The sequence below is a fragment of the Chiloscyllium plagiosum genome, chromosome 11 (genome assembly GCF_004010195.1).
Source record: "Chiloscyllium plagiosum isolate BGI_BamShark_2017 chromosome 11, ASM401019v2, whole genome shotgun sequence".
NCBI classification, from domain to species: Eukaryota; Metazoa; Chordata; class Chondrichthyes; order Orectolobiformes; family Hemiscylliidae; genus Chiloscyllium; species Chiloscyllium plagiosum.
In genome coordinates, this window is record NC_057720.1 from 92,243,088 (window position 1) to 92,264,482 (window position 21,395).

At 41.5% G+C, this 21,395-nt stretch overlaps 1 protein-coding gene across 1 annotated transcript in view; it reads right to left on the minus strand.

The window, feature by feature from the left end:
- The window catches only part of LOC122554081 (rab GTPase-activating protein 1-like), a 338,947-nt gene that overhangs the window by 164,654 nt on the left and 152,898 nt on the right, over positions 1-21,395 (minus strand). The window contains exon 11 of the mRNA XM_043698534.1: positions 17,315-17,483. Coding sequence (XP_043554469.1) covers positions 17,315-17,483 — 169 coding nt within the window. The remainder of the gene's footprint in view (positions 1-17,314; positions 17,484-21,395) is intronic.

The following is a 21,395-nucleotide window of genomic DNA, read 5'->3' on the forward strand; positions in this document are numbered from 1 at the left end:
CATAAAGAACAAATGCTAATTGACTGTGTCTTTCATCACAACTAATGAAATACGTTGAAGTGCAGTCAATGTTGCAATGAAGTGATGCACGAAGTGATCAGTTGCAAATCTAATAGTGCACCCAAGAGATTCAAGTATTGTCATGAGACTACTATGAGGTCTATCATTTAAATGAATGAACAGTCAGTAAAAGAAATACACAATTACAAATTGTAGACTGTTAAAACTGCAACAAAGGTGAGCACCCAAGTTGTTTTTAAAGGGCAAAATTACATGGACACTGGGGATTTGAGGGAAAACGATGTGCTATTGCCAGATGTGAAGGTAGATTATCCATTATATAAAAAGTAAGCAGTACAGATTTGAACGCAAGTTTTAATGTAATGTATTATTAACAAAACTGAAAATCAATACTAGGGAGGCCAAGGTATGAGAGCAAGATCAATTAAATAGATCTTTGAAAGAGCCAGATGATGGGCCAATTGTCTCTGGTCTGCACAGGTCTACACAGTTACTGTGAAGGAGGGACGGACTAAGCCATATGCTGACCACTACAGTGGACCTCGGTGGGTGATCTTCAGGAACTATGGTTTCCCCAACCATGTTCATTTCATTTTGCCACAATGTCCACCGATAGTTCACCCCAATGGTAACTCTAAGCACAGAGCAGCATATGGAGAGATAGCAAAATCCCTGCAAAAAGCCACTTCATACACAGTGACTCAGGGGAATCTGGGGAGGGCGAGCCAAGTGAAAGTGGTAAAGGTTCAATATATTTACTGATCTAACACAAGGACCGGTGCTGGGTCCTCTACTTTTTGTCATTTACATAAATGATTTGGATGCGAGCATAAGAGGTACAGTTAGTAAGTTTGCAGATGACACCAAAATTGGAGGTGTAGTGGACAGTGAAGAGGGTTACCTCAGATTGCAATGGGATCTTGATCAGATGGGTCAATGGGCTGAGAAGTGGCAGATGGAGTTTAATTCAGATAAATGCGAGGTGCTGCATTTTGAGTAAGCAAATCTTAGCAGGACTTATACACTTAATGGTAAGGTCCTAGGGAGTGTTGCTGAACAAAGAGACCTTGGAGTGCAGGTCATAGCTCCTTGAAAGTGGAGTTGCAGGTAGATAGGATAGTGAAGAAGGCTTTTGGTATGCTTCCCTTTATTGGTCAGAGTATTGAGTACAGGAGTTGGGAGATCATGTTGCAGTTGTACAGGACATTGGTTAGGCCACTGTTGGAATATTGCATGCAATTCTGGTCTCCTTCCTATCGGAAAGATGTTGTGAAACTTGAAAGGGTTCAGAAAAGATTTACAAGGATGTTGCCAAAGTTGGAGCATCTGAGCTAAAGGGAGAGGCTGAACAGGCTGGGGCTGTTTTCCCTGGAGCATCGGTGGCTAAGGGGTGACCTTATGGAGGTTTACAAAATTATGAGGGGCATGGATAGGGTAAATAGACAAAGTCTTTTCCCTAGGGTCGGGGAGTCCAGAACTAGAGGGAATAGGTTCAGGATGAGAGGGGAAAGATATAAAAGAGACCTAAGGGGCAACCTTTTCACGCAGAGGGTGGTACGTGTATGGAATCAGCTGTGGTGGAGGCTGGTACAATTGCAACATTTAAGAGGCATTTGGATGGGTATATGAATAGGAAGGGTTTGGAGGGATATGGGCCGGGTGCTTGCAGGTGGGACTAGATTGGGTTGGGATATCTGGAAGGCATGGACGGGTTGGACCGAAGGGTCTGTTTCTATGCCGTACATCTCTATGACTCTGGAGGAGCAGGCAGGCAGATTGAACAGAAACAGCAGATTATAATATAGTGCAATGCTATTAGCCAATTTCTAGCATGGAAACAACATCTGGCAATTTGCCCAAACAGGTACAGAACATCATTGATTGTTGCAGCAATGTTGTTGGAAAAAGGAGTTATTCCATTTTAAGAGCCCATGAGTTTTGTTCAGAGAATGACAAAGGAATGAGGCATTGTAAAATATGGGCTGATCAGGCTTTGTTTGGGAAAAATGCAATGGCTGTGAAACACTTTGGAACATTCTGGAGTTGCTATAAAAATGAAAATGCTTTAACCGTTGATTAGATTTGAGTATTCTGTTCCAGGTCATCCAATCTGTGGAACAATGCTGATTAACATTATTCACTGATTAGATAAATAGATGATGAGAGATGTGACTTTAAAACATCAATCAGAAAACCTAGACTCTTGGTTCCTGTAACAGAGGAGTCTAAGTCCCACTTGCCATGGAAGTTTGTCATAACACATCCAAATAAGATGCTAAAAAGTTATTATCTCGAGTTAATTTTCTTCTTCCACGGGATATGGGGTCACTGGTTTGGCCAGCATCTATTGCTCAACCCCAGTTGTCTTTGAGAAGATGGTGGTGAGTCCTGCGAGGTAAGGTGCCCCACAGGGTTGTTAGGAAGGGAGTTCCAGGATTTTGACCGAGTGACAGTGAATGAACAGCAGTATATTTCCAAGTCAGGATGGAGAGTGGCTTGGGAGGGAGCTTGCAGGTGGATGATGTTCCCATGTATCTGCTGCCCTTGCCCATCCATATGGTAGAGATCACAGATTTGAAAAGTGTTGTCCAAGAAACCTTGTTGAGTTGAAGTGCATCATGTATCTCGTACAGATTGCTGACACCTGAGGGTCGGTGGTGAAGGGCAAGAATGCTTGAGTTGTGGGTGGGGATGCCAATCAAGTGGCAGCTTTGCCCTGGATGGAATCAAGCTCAAGTGTTCAAGTTAAACCAGTTCTACCAGATCAGCTCCCTTATACCCTGGTACTAGTGCCAATGCCCATGACAGCATTTGATATGCTTTCTTTTTATTGGTCAGAGTATTGAGTACAGGAGTTGGGAGGTCATGTTGTGGCTGTACAGGACATTGGTTAGGCCACTTTTGGAATATTGCATGCAATTCTGGTCTGCTTCCTATCAGAAAGACGTTGTAAAACTTGAAAAGGCTCAGAAAAGATTTACAAGGATGTTGCCAAGGTTGGAGGATTTGAGCTATAGAGAGAGGTTGAATAGGCTGGGGCTGTTTTACCTGCAGCGCTGGAGACTGAGAAGTGACCTTATAGAGGTTTATAAAATCATGAGGGGCATGGGTAGGATAAATAGACAAAGTATTTTCCCTGGGGTAGGGGAGTCCAGAGCGAGAGGGCATAGGTTTAGGGCGAGAGGGGAAAGATATAAAAAAGACCTAAGGAGCAACGTTTTCACACAGAGCACAGTATGGAATGTGTATGGAATGAGCTGCCAGAGGAAGTGGTGGATGCTAGTACAATTGCAACATTTAAAAGGCATCTGGATGGATATATGAATAGGAAGGGTTTGGAGGGATATGGGCCGGGTGCCAGCAGGTGGGACTAGATTGGGCTGGGATATCTGGTTGGCATGGACGGGTTGGACTGAAGGGTTTGTTTCCATGCTGTACATCTCTATGACTATGATTTGCACAGACCCAGGCAAGAGGGAGTATTCCATCGCAATCCTGACTTATGCCTTGTAGACGGTGGACAGGCTTTGGAGAGCCAAGGAGGTGAATACACTTGAGATGAAGGCCACACTGGGTGAGTGTCGCATCAAGGATTCCTAGGAAAACTATAACTAATAAGAATCAAATTAAAACTATTGGCTGGTTGGAGTCATACCTGGCACATGCTATGGACCAGGCCACAGCCCCACAAAGCACTTCAACAAAATAGCCCGGACCCTAACTTTGCTCGTTGTTTTAAGCAGATATATAGTGGATGCTGGAGGAATGATCCAACTGGCACAGCCACTTAGTTTTAGACAAAACAGAATTTATTTGCAAGATTATTGCGTAATGCACAAACAAAAGCGGATGGAATATAGAATAACAACCTGTCTGAAAACCCAAAAGGTTATCTCAACTTAATGATGCTGTTCCAAATTCCTGCAACAATCCCCATGAACACCCCTTGGCAAAAAAGGTAAAATCAAACACAGGGACTTACAGGGCAGGGAGAGATGCCAGGCATTCAGCATGAAACACCTTCTTCCATGTAGTTGCTTCTTTGACCGGCAGCCTCAAAAAAACTGACAAGCTGCTCTGACGAGAAACCAAACAAGGCCAGAGAAAAGCTGGGCTGGGAGAACTGACAACTCCCCTTTCACTGTACAAGTGGGATTTTTAAAAATGTGAAAGCTTTTTGCCTGAGGCAGTATCTGTTAGCTATTATCAAATTGACTCTAAAACCCCTCCAAACTAGACACCCTGGAACCGGTGTCTTTACGAGTGCTCTGAAAAAAAAATCCAATGTCAACACAACCTTATTAAAGGAACAGCATTGTCACATATAAAGGAAGATGGTATGGTTGTTGAAGGTCAGTCCTCTCAACTCCAGGACCTAGAGTCATAGAGATGTACAGCATGGAAACAGACCCTTCAATCCAACCCGTCCATGCCGACCAGATATCCCAACCCAATCTAGTCCCACCTGCCAGCACCTGGCCCATATCCCTCCAAAGCCTTCCTATTCATATACCCATCCAAATGCCTCTTAATGTTGCAATTGTACCAGGTGGATCTCTGCAGGATGTTGCTCAGGATAGTGTCCTAGGTCCAATCATCTTCAGCTGCTTCCCTACATCATAAGGTCAGAAGTGGGGATGTTCACCAACGACTGCACAATATACAGCACCATTCGTGACTCCATGTCTGAAAGTAGCAACATCTGAACAATATTCAGGCTTAGGCCTTCAAATGGCAAGTAACATACACACCACTCTCCAAATGAGAACCCTTTTACAGTAACATTGCTGTACCCCTGCTATCAACTCCATTGACCAGAAACTGAAGTGTGGCTGAAAGAGTAGGACAGAGGCTAGGAATCTTGCAGGAACAACTCACCCATGAACTCCCCAAAGCCTGTCTACCATCTACAAGGCAAAAGTCATGAGTGCTCCATCACAGTCTGCATTTGCCTGGACGAGTACAACTCCAAAAATGGTCAAGAAGATTAACACAAGCCAGGACAAAAGCAGTCTGCTGATTGGCACTGCGTCCACAAGCATCCACTCCCTCCACCACTGATGCCATAGCGCAGAAGTGTACTGCAGAAATTCACCAAAGCTCCTTCGATAATACCTTCCAAACCCACAATCATTACCATCTAGAAGAATAAGGGCAGCAGCTACATGGGAATACCACCACCTGCAAGTTCCTCTCCAAGCCACTCACCTGACTTGGAAGTATATCACCAGTCCTTCAGTATCATTGGATCAAAATCCGGGAATTTCCTCACTAACAGCATTGTAGGTCAACCTACATCACAGGGACTGCAACAGTTCAAGAAGGCAGCTCACCACCACCTTCACCAAGAAAATTAAGTAAAAGCAATAAATGCCAGCTTAGCTGGAAACAGGCATATTCCACGCATGAAAGAAAAGACCAAATTGGGAAGATGGTCAAGACCAGCAATACTGCTACAAATTACAAAAGGGCATGAATAAACCTTTTGGATTGTTACACAGCTGAGATATCAGGCGAGTTTTGAAACTTGGAAAAATCAAGTGGCTTACATTTTTAGTTGTACAAGGTAACACTGAAGCAGTGAGATTATCACTTTTGAGTTAAGCAAAAACTGACTGATGACAATCCTTGGATTGGTCCAGCTACAGCTCTGTAAGTGCAGAGCAGCTAAAGACATCCACAGTCAGCAAACAGAAGACATCTCTCTCTCGCTCTTCTATCAGTGAGTGAAGACACAAAAAATAACCAAGAAACTTAAAAGAAGGAACTCTAGCAAACACCTAGGATCCCTGGATCAACTACAAGTAGAGAATGACCATGTTTTACAGACAGCAGTGCTTCACCTTGTTGACATTAAAAGGAACTGAGAAAGACAATTTAACCCACCTCTGAGATCTGGACGTTTGGTCTTTAGAATTTTGTTTTTCTATCTATATTTTTCCACCCAGACTTGTGGCAAACCATCAGTCTTTGATCTGTCTAATTATGAATAAATGCACGTATTTGAGATTTCTGAAAGGATATCGCTGAAGTTGCATATTAGAGATCCTTTCTTTTCTCTGCCAGTTGTTCAAGTAAAGCATGCTTGCAATACATAGATATTTTCTCAGTTAGCAATGTAATCTGGCATGAATTGTTTTGTCCTGAATAGCCCATCAGACAAACTGGTCAGTTCCTGGTTTAATTAAGATTTTACACATTTTGTGAAATAAAATTATTGTTTGCTCTTTCCGGTTAAGAAATATCAAGTTTGTAAGGATAATCCCAGAGATATGTGCGTTTGCACATCAGGAAAGGATTGACAAAATGCGCATGCACCCGTTAAAAGAAAAGGGTGGGGTGTGGCCTAATGGAGGCCTTTAAAACTACCAGACATTTTGACAGAATGGCTACAGAGAGAATATTTAGAGATCATTATAAGACTGTAAATAAATAAATAGGGAATTCAAAAGAAATATCTTTCCCCAGACAGTGATCAGAACGTGAAACTTGCTGCAAAAAGGGAGCGTTTGAACTGAATAGCATAGACGTATTTATGGGGAAACTAGACAAACAAAAGGAAGAGATAGATAATGATAGCTAGAGAGAGGAGGCTCAAGTGTTACATCAGTGCAACATGGTCTAGGTGGGGCAAATGGAGTATCTGTGTGCCATACAGTCTAAGCGATCTTATGTAAATATCTAAGACTTATTTTTGGTAAGAAATAAGTAGAAATTACCATTTAATTCATAAGTTCATGAGGAAGTTAGTTGTGAAGCAATTCATCTAAAATAACAGGGTAATTCACCAACAGATATCCTATTCTTCTGATTTGCTGTGATTTCAGCGCTCAAACTAATTTAACAATTATGTTTTGTCTTAATCCATTTTCATTCAAATACTCAAAGACACCTAATCTTCATGAAGTAATGGCTGCATTATCAAAAGCCTCACGCCTACATGGGCCAAATTAACGTGATTAACAGAAGGAAATGCCTAAAAGTCACTTTTCTGCTGTTAGCAGCTCTAACCTCACTTTACCTTCATTTTTTAAATAGTATTTTTGGGTGTTTTGGCTTCTCACCATCTTTGAATTCTGACTTTCTCCAGGTTCCTGCTTGCCAGGTTTGACATAGCAGTCATCATCACTAGGAGCTCAAAGTCAAAAGAATTCATTGACAGCCAGCCTGATAACAACAGGGAGGTAGGAAGGTAGCAGGGGTGAGATTCACTGGCTAGAAAGCACCAGGATGGCTGAGTGCTCTGCTCACTGGTTCCAGTCAGCCAGGTAAGGCAGAGGGATGGTTAGGCCTGCAACTCCAAATCACAAACAGCAATCAAACATTAGGAGTGGGGGATGATCATCATACTGCTCTGGCTGTGAAATGGACAAATTGTTCCAGCATGAGGAAAGCAGTATTTTTGTTAATTCTTTCATGGGATGTGGGTGGTGCTGGCTGGGCCAGGATCAATTGCTGATCCCTAATTGCTGAGAGGACAGTCAACCACATTGCTGTGGGTCCAGAGTCACTTGTAGGCCAGACCACTTAAGGACAGCAGATTTCCTTCCCTAAAGGACAATAGTGAACCAGATGGGGTTTTCACAATCACTGACAGTGGTTACAGGTCATCATTAGGTTAATTCCAGATTTTACTGAATTTCAACATCAAATCCACGGGTAAGATTTGAATCCACATTCCCAGAACATTACCCTGGTTCTGGATTACTGGTCCAGTTTTGGATGTAGGTTTGCTTACTGAGCTGAAAGGTTCACTTCCAGACGTTTCATTACCTTACTAGGCAACATCTTCAGTGGACCTCATGCGAAGCAATGCTGAAAATTCCTGCTTTTTATTTATATGTTTGGGTTTCTTTGGACAAACAGGCAGAAAACTATCCACCAGGATACATGAACACCAACTAGCCACAAAAAGACATGACGCTCTCTCACTAGTATCCTCACATACAGATGAGAAAGGACATCACTTCGACTGGGACAATATATCCATCCTAGGACAAGCCAAACAAAGGCAAGCATGAGAATTCCTAGAAGCATGGCATTGCAACCAGAACTCTATCAACAAACACATTGAGTTAGACTCCATCTACCATCCCCTGAGAAAAGGAATACGAAGTGACTTCACCACAGGAAATAACATCACCACAGGAAATGACCTCACCAACCCAAAGAAACCCAAACATATAAATAGAAAGCAGGAATTTTCAGCATTGCTTCGAATAAGGTCCACTGAAGATGTTACCTAGTAAGGTAACGAAACGTCTGGAAATGAACCTTTCAGCTCAGCGAGCAAACCTACATCCAAAACCTCAACCTGAGCTACGAATCATCCCAAATCTCATTACTATCCCAGTGTCATTGTCCCCATTTCATCACAAATTTGAAGATTAATTGAGATGCCAGAATGGAGGGAAATTCCAGCACCTCCTGCATTACAATGAGTACTGTAAAGGCATTGATCTGATGGATTCAGACTTTCACACCTCCCTTCAGCCTGTTGGATTTCCTGGATAGGTGTGTGCTGAGAGATGGGGCAGGACAGATGCCTGGGAGGAGAAATGGCACATTGAGCGGAAGGAGAAGGAATGAAAGAGAGAGGACAGAAGTGAGAAATATCCAATCACAATGATCCAACCACCATGAAAACACTGGCAGGTTTAATTGTCCAGTCTGCCCATAAAGTTTGTAAGTTCTTTGCACAGTAATTATTTCCAATCAACATTTCCAAGGTTGGTGGGACTTGAACTGGCCCAGAGGTTGGGACATGACCACTGCACCAAAAGACTCTCCTTTAATATATGTATCTAATTCAAATTTTAGGTAGGACTTTCCAATTCTAACTGGCTAAAAACAGACGGCATTACTTTTGGCAAAATCTTGCCGCAGTTTGAATATGCTTACCTATGTGAAAATTATTGCTTGAGAGTTTTCAAAATTGCTTCTATCAAATCTGAACCACACTTGATATCAAGGTTTGGAACTGTGCAGTTCCTGTGCATTACGTTGCCATGTGCAAAACATCCCACTGAAGTACTGAGAACCTCATATTATAAATGAACCACTTGTTAACTTGCTCAATAAGATATTTATTTTTGTTATATAATGCAATAATACTTCTGTTTCTGCTTTTAGAGTAGGCAGATGGACGAGGAGTTGAACATGAGATATACGTCAAATATTTCAGCAATGCAAGGACACATGGTAGTAATGTAAAGCTGCTGCCGTTGACTGAATCTGTTGCAGTACATTCAAAACAATAACCATCTTCAGCAGGTGTGCATTCTGCTAACACCAGTTCCGATGTTCTTTCCTTCTTTTCAGTCTTTGAGAAAGACACACAAACGGGACAACCTCTGACGTTGAATGACGTAACAGAGGACATCGCTCCAAAAACCTTCTGCTCGTGCCAGAGTCAAATGCAGCAATTCAATAGGAATTCACGGAGATGAGAATTTTGCCTTTCAGGAAGTGATAGACAGGATGCGCTGTCATGGGGATAGTTTGTCTACTTGTAGACTCAATAGATGGGATGCTCCGGATCACTTTGGGTTGCCACCCTGTCCATTGCCTCTGAAGAAAGACTTTCAAAACGATATTCCATCAATCCCAAATATGTTGGAAAACTGATGTGGGTAAACATGTTCCAATCCCAATGGCATATGGTATCAATTACAGGGCTCATGTTTTCCATCACAAGCTTCCACTGCAAAAGAAAAAGTATGTTCTTTATATCAGGGTCGGTGTGAGCCTCAAAGTATTTACATTTGTTCCTGGAGTTTCGCAACTGAGCTGAAAATAAGGACTGTCAGATTCCAATGAGTATTCAATAGTTGTTTTTGACAGACTACTTCAGTAATTGCCAGCAATCACTGGAATTCACGTTGACAAGAAAGTAAAGGAATTGCACACGAATGCCTGTTGAAACAAAGTTAGGGGTTTCTGAGCATTCAAGAGCTGTAAAATAGCATGGGCTTGAGAAAGAAAAACCTCATTTAGCATTTATGTGTATCCCATTCTAACTTAATTGTCAGAATTTCTCAATCTACACACACAGTCTTAACTTTAACACTCCACCAAAACCTCTCTTTCAAAGACATTATCTAACAGATTCACGGATGTAGCAATCAATAAGCATCACAAAAGCCTTTTCTACTTCTGCTGCTGTTCACTTTTCCTATCCCTAATTTGCTTAGAGCATTAAAGGCCATATCTTTTCTCTTCTGGACTATGGACTAAAAATGAGAAAAATGGACATTGCTTTTAAAAGGACACCAAGTTCAAGGAATTGTTTGCAACTTTGGGAAAACAAGGGAAGCTGGCTGGTGCACATGAAACAATGTCACTTTTCTTGGCGACATCAAGAACAGACAAAGTGGAATCATTTGTTATGGGTTGAGGGGAGCTCAGCAAAACAACAAGCCTCTGACTTGACAAGCCGCAGTTTATCATAGACTCTGTGAAGCATGAAGAGAGAAGCAAGGAGACGTCCAGCAAGGAGCTGCATTAATCTCTCTGCCCTTGCTCAAAGTTGCTTCCTCCAATTCCTGTTTGAAGAGCAGAAAAACTACATTTGGAGATACCAAACAAAAACTAAATCCCAAGGATAACAAGACTGACCTTGGGACCAATCAAGCAACCATTGAACTATAAATTCATTATGGCTATGCAGATATCAATGAGACAACATGGAAGAACTGAGGATTGCATTTCTGGACTTTGAGATTCTGGACTGCTTCTGGACTAGTGAAACAGAACTATATTGATCATGAGAGAATTTTTAAAAGGGGTAAGTTACATAAATTAGAAATCCTGTTCTCTTACTGTTCTTAAAGTTAAGAGTATTACAATAAATTGTTACAGAAGGAACCTGCTGAGGTTTGCTTTTATTCCGATAGCAATCATAGAATCCCTACAGTGTGGAAGCTGGCCATGCATCCATACCGATACTGAAGAGTATCACGTTCAGACCCTCCGCCCTAACCCTGTAGCCCTGCGTTTCCCATGGCTAATCCACCGAGCCTGCATATCCTTGAACACTAGGTGCTACTCAGCATGGCCAATCCACCTCGTCCACACAGCTTTGTGACTGTGGGAGGAAACCGGAGTACATGGGAGAAACCCATGCAGACACTGAGGGAATGCACAAACTCCATCCAGATAGTCGCCCTGAGGTGGGAATCAAACCTGGGCCCCTGGTACTGTGAGGCAGCAGTGCTAACCACTGAGCCACCATGCCGTCCTCTTCGGTTCAGAGGTAAACTGAGATTTTTGGTAGTCTCATTAAATCTTCATATTTGTGGCAACTCAGGGAACAGTGGGAAATGATTTCCAGTCATCATGGCAAGAGAATGTTAAATGAACTACAGTGGCTGAGTTACTGTGGGTTATCCTGTCACTCTCATCAGGATGAGATCTCAGCAAATTCCTCAATTCATAAATGTTACCACCCAAAACATCCACACTGGAGGTTCTGATGGATAATTCATCAGTTTGATTCACTTGGCCAGACTGCACCATAGCTCATGCAAACAAATTTCTCTCCCTTTTAAAAAATTCATTAACTTTTCCCAAGGTCGTGGATTAGAGATTCAAACAATCTTTCAGGGTTTCTAAGTGGTTTCTCCCCTGGCCAGTTAAACTTACAGAGCAGACACAACCATTTCAAGAGACGAATTATGTTCATACTTTGCTTTAAGGCCTAGTATTCTCAACAACAAAATGATGACATAACTCACCAAATCAATCTTCTCCACAGTCTTAGCTTGCTGCCCATAAATGCATGGCTCTCTATCTCAGTTTACACAAAGAGTTGCTAGCTACTAGGCAGTTGAAAGCTTAGAATTTTAGTTGTTCATGGGATGGGAGTGTCGCTGGCTCGTCCAGCATACACTGACCATCCATAATTGCCTTGGAGAAGGTGGTGGTGAGGTGACTTTCAGAACCACTGCAGTCCATGTGGTGTAGGGAGATCCACAATGCTGTTAAAGAGGGAGAAGCAGGATTTTGAAACTGAAGTCTCAGCAATCTGTTTCTAAATCAGGTTGTTGAATGGTTTGGAGAGGAATTTGCAGTTGGTGTTGCTGTGCATCTTTCAAGGTGCTTTGTCTTTCAAGGTGGCAAGGGTAACGGATTTGGGAAGTGCTATTGAAGGAGTCTTGGTGAGGTGCTATAGTCCATCCTGCAGATGATGTCACTGTACATTAGTAAAAGGAGTTCATGCTGAGACTGGTGAATGGAACAGGAATATAGGAACAGGAGTAGGCCATTCAGCCCTCAAGGCTGTTCCACCATTCAATGAGATCATGGCTGATCAATGGCCTAACTCCTTCCATATACCTGCTTGTGGCCCATTTCCATGAATGCCTTTGTTTAAAAGAAAATCTATCTCAGATTTAAAATTAACAATTGATTCAGCATTCACTGCCATTTGTGTGGAGGATTCTAAACACCTACCACCCTTTCTGTGTACACGTGCTTCCTAACCTCTCACTTGAATGGTCTGGTCCTAATTCTCAGACACTGCCCCCAGTTCTAGAATCCCCGGCCACTGAAAATATTTTATCTTTATCTACCCTGTGAATATCTCAAAGACCTTGATTAGATTCTTCTTTAACCTTCTAAATTCTAGAGAAAACTGACCTAATTGACATAACCTCTTCTCATAATCAGGTTCCTTCTTGTAAATCTATGTTGCATTCCCACCAAGACCAATATATCCTTTCCCAAGGTGTGGTGCCCAGATCTGCTCTGTTTACTCCAAGTGGGGTCTAACCAGGGTTTTGTACAGGTGCAGCATAACTTCTGCATCCTTACACTCCAGTCCTCCAGATATAAAGGCCAGCCTTATAGGCTGTTATAATCCTGCACAGTGTCCAGCTTTTTGAGTATTGCTGGAGTGGCATTCATCTAGGCAAGTGGAAAAAAATTTCATCATGCTTCTCTCTTGTGCTGTGTTGATGGTAAACAGGCTTTGGGGAATCAGGAGGTGAGGTACTTGTTGCACAATTCCTAGCTTTTAACCTGCTCTTGTAACCCAAGTATTTGTGTGATCAGTCCACTTCAGTTGCTGGTCTACAGTAATCACCAAAGTTGATGATAGTGGTTGTAATGCTATTATTTTCTTACTGGTACTTGATTTCCTTCAAGTCCTCCCTCTCATTGGACCCTTTTGTGAACAAACTACGTGTTCAATTTTTCTACTAGCTTTGTCCACATTATAATTTCCTTGGTTTTGACTGGAAGAGATTTACAACCTAAGGTTGTAAGGCCAATGCAGTTTACAGAAAAGAAAAAGGACATGAGGAGATATGAACACTAAGAATTCTAAATCAAGGCACTGCTAAAACAGGCATTCATGCAGGTTAGCAAACAGAGGTGACTGTTTTTAAGGGCTGATGAGAGTTGGGAAAGAGCAAGCATATGCATGTGTTTAAATACTTAAGTTGGGAGGTTGGCCATAGCAATTGGAACTCCCTCCTCGATCACATTGGAGGTCTTAAATGAAAGATGAACATTCAAATAATAAATTGGAGTTGAGGTTCAAGCAGAATTGGATTGCCATGGCTGATGTGAATGTGCTACCAGTGTAGTTGGAATTCCCAATGTTACTGGTTTGCAAAAAGAGAAAGTCCACTGTCTGTCGACAGTAATGTGAGAGAACGGCACTGCAAGCTGGCAGGGGTAGGGCACAAGGTTGTGGAGAGTGGGAAGATCTAAGTTCCAAAGATAATTCTCTTTTTGAAGAACTGCTGGTGACATTGCAGATATGCACCAGTGGCTACAGCGTACTGAGTACATTCCATCCACTCCGGCAGTGACAGATCAGAGTCAGCATGTTCTTGCTACTTGAATTTCCATGTAAATGAATATGCATTGCACTTCCCAAGTCTATTGAAAGAGGCTGAGTAATAATAGCAAGAAAAATTGTTCTTGCTTGTAAATTGCTTTGCTGAACAACTATGCTCTGGAGATTAAGTCAGGGATTTTTGTGATCAAAAAACCAAAAAGCCAGCAAGAAATCTCAGAATAGACTGGCTTTCATTCTCATCATGAGTTAAGTAGTAGACTGTAACTTACAAGAAATTGCAGCATGTTGTAAAGGCTATGGAAGCATGTTGCATTTCTTGATTTGCAGCATATGCACAAATTAACAGAAGTAGGCTAGACAGCCCATTGAGCCTGCACCTCCATTCAAAAGGCTCAAGGTTGATCTGTTTATTTTTCAAATTCTACATCCACATCTATTCCCTAGCCAAAGAAACAAATATTACCTTTACTGCACTGCCTTCTGAAGCAGGCTGCTCCAACATCACACAGAAACAAGTTCCCCTCATCTCTATCCTAAAATAGTGACGTAATTTTAAAACAGAGTTCGCTGCTGACTGTAAGAGCCCTTTTGAGAAGCCAGAAGTGGTGGAGGGGTTTGCACTATCTGAGATTTTACAACAACATCTGAAAAGACTAACAATTTTACAAGTCCTTTGCTTATAAAGTTCATTCCATTGTATCTCCCTGTTACCCAACCTATTGTTCAATTACATAATGGAACCTCTTTTACATGTATAATTTCCCTCCTCTTCTGATAGATCATTCCAATCATTTATTTACCTGTGTGAAGAAAGTTTTCAATCCACTTTTCACTAACTTATTTTTCCTTGTTCTGTTAGTTTGACTTGGTCTCAAGCAAAACTCTGGCCTTAACTTATTGAGTCCATTTTGTATGCATCAGTCCCCAATCCTAACCTTGCCTTTTGACAAGAGAGCTTGATCCTTCTTTATCGCACTCTCAAATCCGACTGCCATCCATAAACTTGGGATTTGTTAAATTTATACTACAATTCAATGCAAATCCCTCAACAATGGAGCATTGACCAGACTCACAAGACACAATTCCCATAAACTATTCACATCACTAATATCAAAAACTCGCTTTTTCCTACCACAAGTTGCAGCCTACAGCAAAAAAGACATTCCTCTGTCAAATTCTGTTTTGTTTGCATAAAGGAAAATTGTTCTAATACAAGATTTCAGCATGGTATTATGCAATCAATAACTTTATTTTGAAGTACAATTTGCCAACACGCTAGTAACTTTGGTTCTCCCAACAATGATATTCAGATGCTGATTCATTATTCCCGATAAAAATAGCTCTTGCCTATGGTACAGGAAACAGCAGAATTCCACAGAGGAATGATTTTATAATGAGCTGTAAAGAATGTGACCAGGTAAGGAGACTAAATTGATATTCATGTGGACTAATTTAGCAGATGGGCACAGGAATGGCAGATGGATTTTTAATCAAGATAAACCTAAGGTAATGCATAATTGAACAGGTAACAAGATTGTGCACAATGAAACGGCTCATATGCTTGGATCTGCTCATCACACTGAGGGCTTATCATGTCTGTATCATCGGAGGATTCCAATTCCATACCAGAATGACTACTTAATTAACGTGTTAAAAATAACAGACTAGGAAGAACCTCGAGAAGTCCCAAGATCAGAAAGGTTGTTGCACTCACTGTGACTCAAGTGCACCTTAGCATATGCAAGTGTCAAACTGATTAAATGTAAGTCGTAATATTTTCTCACTTGTGCTTTGTGTAGCTAAAAGACATTTTATTGAATGACCCACATGAGGACACCGATCTCAGTTGGTCCACAATGGAGGTATCCTTTCAAAAAGGTTTGCCCTGACGATATTACCAAGAGATTAAGCTGCCCATTACAATCAGAAGTATTTTGAAAGGAATTATTAAGGATGAAAGGAAGGAAAAGAAAGATCTTGCAATTCTATAACAACCTCTGTAATCTCAAGATGTTCCCTGAAGAAGCTTTGCAGCCATTTCATGCTTTATAAAAGAAGCCACTGTTATAACAATGCAGTTATTAACTGGTGCACACAGCCAGCTCCCACAGACACAATATGATAACGAGCAGATAATCTATTAGTCATCATGGCTGAACAAGAAATGATGGCTCAGACATCAGAAGTCGTCTCAGGCTCTTTTTTTCATATAATTTTAATTTTATTCTTTATGAAGCATGTTTTTTGGTGGAGCCTACCAATCTTTCTGATGTGGAGTGTGATACACCAAAAACATCAGCACAATCTCCTGAGTTAATTAGGCTAATTGAAATTCAGTTACTATAATCATCTGGATAAAGGGACAACAAAAACTGTACAGGAGTTTACTCAGGGTTTCTAAACTGGAGTGTGATTCACTGAACTGATCACCATGAGTGCCTACATTGATTAGACCAATGAAGATAAAAATAATTCCCAGATTAAATCTTTCCATCAATTGAACAGCACTGTATTAGTTATTACTGTATTGTTCTTGGAGTAGAACCAAGTGCAAGAATGATTTAGGGAGCAAAGATCAATTTCAAAATTATTGAAATGCTGAAAGCTGGGAAAGGAGGAGATCATTTGCCCGGCCCAGTTAAGGGCTCTTTTCAGTCGACATTTGAAGTGGAACACGTTTGAAGTCTTCTTTCAGATGGCCATGAAGAAAGATTAAAAAGGTGGTGGAATATTTATTACAACAACATGGGACTGTGCAACACTGTTGCTCCTGCAACAACCTGACCTTTCTGCTATGGGTACAGATAGTTTGGCTTTTTTTTAACCTGGCCTGTACTGTCATGGGAGCAGCTTGCAGTGAACCACCACTGGATACCCATTCCAATAAATGGTGATTCCATAAAGCAATCCCTGACACCTTTCTGATCAACAGCGCTCATAGCTCTCATTCAACGTTAAAAAAAAACACCTCAACTTGGTCAACCGGCCAGCTAGAGTAATTTAACAAACATCTAGTGCAAGTCAGTAACCAAAGACGTAAAGCAATCACAACAAGTGAAGGAAACAAACCCTGTGCTTTTCCTCCCATTATACTGCCAACATACGCACAAGCATTAATTTCACAAGCACATATCATGCAAATGTAGAGATCATGCAATCAAACATTACATCTGGTACTTATTCTTATATTTAAAGATTAGAGACACAGTTATCCACGTATAGTTCATGGCTAAAGTATTAGTCAACACTGCTCGAAGACAATATGATATCTAGAATGAAAGCTGCATTTTTATTTACAGGTTAAATTCTGAGTGAAAGGGCAGGGATTTCTAACTTTCAATAGTCTCCAGCAGCATCCACATGAAAATATAGCACGTGAATGCGTATCCGCTGTTTAATGGCTTGTGTAATGATTTTGTTGAAATAAACGAGTTTGACTGGAGTTCTGTTCAGGAACAGTGTGTTTTTCTAAACCTTGTCACGTACCTTCATCATCCTTATCATCCTGGGGGGAGAGGGTCACACTGGCTTGCCTCCCATGGTACAGCATAAAGCCGGTTGCAGCAGGAGCAGTTCCATCTCTCTCAGACTGCTTTTGCAAGGACACCACTTCATACATCGTGTCACTAATACCTGCGTGATCTTTGCCTTCCGACTGCAAAAGAAAGAAAAAATCTCTTGTGCTTTTGGACCAAAATGAACCATTTTTGAGGCCTGGAAATAAATGGAGCAAGTAAAATGCAACAATAATCACAGCGATCAGGACAGTGAATAGCTTGTGGCACTAAAAATACCAGAATTAGCAGCCTTATGATATTAAATCATAGTACAACACAACATTGACAAAAACATTATCTGGTCTCTATCGCACTTGCATGAATCTTACTGTGTACTTTCACTTCTGGCACTGCACCAAGGAACACATAAATTTGCATCATGATTTTTACAAATATATGAATCAGGAGTAGGCTTCAGCTGGTCAGCCCCTCGATCCTGCTCTGCCCTTCAATAAGATCATAAAGGATCTGATTGTGACCTCAAATCTATATTCCCAACTCCCTGGATAACCTTTCACTCCCTTATTTAACAAGAATCTACGTACTTTGGCTTAAAAATACTCAAGAAGTCAGCTTCCACCATCTTTTCGGGATCAGAGGTGCTGCATTTTGGGAAAGCAAATCTTAGCAGGACTTTTTAGGTCAGCACGGTGGCTCGGTGGTTAGCACCGATGCCTCACAGCGCCAGCAACCTGGGTTCGATTCCAACCTCGGGTGACTGTCTGTGACAAGTTTGCACATTCTCCCAGTGTCTGCATGGGTTTCCTCCCCCAGTCCAAAGATGTGCAGGTCAGGTGAATTTGCTATGCTAAATTGCCCATAGTCAGAGGGAAATGTGTCTGGGTGGGTTACTCTGCGGAGGGTTGGTGTGGATTTGTTGGGCTGAAAGGCAGTTTCCATACTGGAGGGAATCTAATCTCATACACTTAATGGTAAGGTGCTGAACAAAGAGACCCTGGAGTGCAGGTTCATAACTCCTTGAAAGCAAGTGTCGCAGGTAGATAGGATAGTGGAGAAGGCATTTGGTATCACTTACGAACCTTTGGAAAAAAAGACTTTGTTTGAATGGACAACCCCTTATTTTTAAACCGTGATCACTTGCTCTAGATTCTCCCACAAGAAGAAACATCCTCCCCACCCCCACCTTATTAACACCCTTGAAGATTTTCTGTTTCAATCAAGTCACCTCTTCTTTTTCTAAACTTTCGCAGATAAAAGCTCACCCTGTTCAATCTTTCCTCATAATCTTATACACCGCTATCAGGTTCCCCCTCTTCCCCAATCTCTCCCCCCAGGAAACGACCCGAGTTTATCCAGTCTATTTTGTCGCGGAAATGCTCCATCCTGGTAAATCTCCTCTGCGTCCCATACAGTGCAATCCCACCCTTCCTGCAGTGCTAGAACTGCACACATTATTCCCAGCATTAATTCAAAAGGAATCATGCAGGTCCTACAAGTCTTTAGGAAAGCTAATATAACGTTATCATTTATCGTGACGGGATTTGAATACAAAAGTAGGAATGCTCTGTATCCTCTATGCAATGCACTGGTGAGACTAGGGTGGGATTGGTCACTTCATTTAAGAGGGGTGCAAGCGTTTTCGAGGCAGTTCAGAGAGGATTACAAAGATTTATAAAATCATGAGGGATATAGGTAAAATGAATAGCAAAACTCTTATCCCTACAGTGGGGACATATTTTCAAGATGAGAGGAGAAAGGTTTAAAGGGCATGTGAGGAGAACACTTTTCATACATGAGGTGCTCATATATGGACTGAACTGCCAGAGGAAGTAGTGGATGCAGGTGCAGTTATAACATTCAAAAGAGATTTGAACAGGTACATGAATAGGAAAGATTCAGACGGACATGGGCCAAACATAGACAAGTGATACTAGTTTAATTTGGAAAATTTGGTTGGCATGGACAAGTTGGATCGAAGGGTTTGTTTCCATGCTGTCTGCCTCTATGCCGTTGGCCTGCTGCAGCATTCCAAAGAAGCTCAACGCGAGCTGGAGGAACAATACCTCTTCTTTCATTTTACAACTTGCAGCTTCTGATTCAGCATGGAGTTTAATGCTTTCAGATCATAATCTCTACTCACACCACACCACTTTGTCTCATTTTCTTTGCATTTTTGGTCTTAACTTTGAATTTGGATGGCAGTTGTTCATTACTTTGCCAAATATTCCTGCTCCATTAGCATTCTCTTTAACTATGCCACTTAATTATTTTGTCGTTTCTTCCATCTTATCCCAGACCTTCCCTTTTTATTTCCACACCCTTTCCATTTCATTCTCCTCAAAAGCTTTTCTCATGCTTCGCAATTCTTATGAAAGCCTGAAACACTGTGAACTCTGTTTCTCTCTCCACACATGTGGCTGAACCTGCTATGCCCAACCATTTCTCTCTTAATACAAATAAACAGAGTAGACTTTCAAGTCATGACACAAGGAAGATAAGAAAAGCAGCAAGTTGAATAATGTTATACACCAAGATAATTACAGTTTCTTACTATACCTATCTGAGTTCATTTATTTACAGTGGGAAAGTGCTGATTCATAAAGGAGAGCAAGAAAGATGACTATTAAGAGCAGTATTTGAGATTATCCTATAACATCTTATGAAAAAGAAGCTGATGGGATGGCACAATGGCTCAGTGGTTAGGTCCAAGCAGGACGTATTTTCACTTCCGACTCGAAGCTCGCATGTCCACAAGTTTATGAATATCTAGACCAGTTTATTTACTGTGTGATTAATTGAGACATTATACTCGTTCTTGAGTGGGCCAAATTATGTTACAATAGTTTCTGGTAGGGCAGTTAGAATAGCAGACTTCAATTGAAATATTTTGATGAACAAAGATGGTAATTGCTCAAAATGAAACAGAAATTTCATGAGGGCATTTTTAAAAAATGGATATCTTCAAATTTCAAAGTCTTAAGCGAATAATCAATGGGTCAATGTTATCAAAACTTCCTGCCACTGCACAACTTGCTTTATAGAACATAGAACGTAGAACAGTACAGCATAGAATAGGCCCTTCAGCCCACGATGTTGTGCCGACCACTGATCCTCATGTATGCACCCTCAAATTTCTGTGACCATATGCATGTCCAGGAGTCTCTTAAATGTCCCCAATGACCCTGCCTCCATAACTGCTGCTGGCAACGCATTCCATGTTCTCACAACTTTCTGTGTAAAGAACCCAACTCTGACATCCCCTCTATACTTTCCTCCAACCAGCTTAAAACTATGACCCATCGTGTTTGTCATTTCTGCCCTGGGAAATAGTCTCTGGCTATCGACTCTATCTATGCCTCTCATTATCTTGTATACCTCAATTAGGTCCCCTCTCCTCCTCCTTTTCTCCAATGAAAAAAGTCCGAGCTCAGTCAACCTCTCTTCATAAGATAAGCCCTCCAGTCCAGGCAGCATCCTGGTAAACCTCCTCTGAACCCTCTCCAAAGCATCCACATCTTTCTTATAATAGGGCGACCAGAACTGGACACAGTATTCCAAGTGCGGTCTAACCAAAGTTTTATAGAGCTGCAACAAGATCTCACGACCTGTTAATGAAAGCCAAAACACTATATGCTTTCTTAACAACTCTGTCCAGTTGGGTGGCCATTTTAAGGGATTTATGTACCTGCACACCAAGATCCCTCTGTTCCTCCACACTGCCAAGAATCCTATCCTTAATCCTGTACTCAGCTTTCAAATTCGACCTTCCAAAATGCATCACCTCACATTTATCCAGGTTGAACTCCGTCTGCCACCTCTCAGCCCATCTCCACATCCTGTCAATGTCTCGCTGCAGCCTACGACAGCCCTCTATGCTGTCAATGACACCTCCAACCTTTGTGTCATCTGCAAACTTGCTGACCCATCCTTCAATCCCCTCATCCAAGTCATTAATAAAAATTACAAACAGTAGAGGCCCAAGGACAGAGCCCTGTGGAACACTACTTACCACAGACTTCCAGGCAGAATATTTTCCTTCTACTACCACT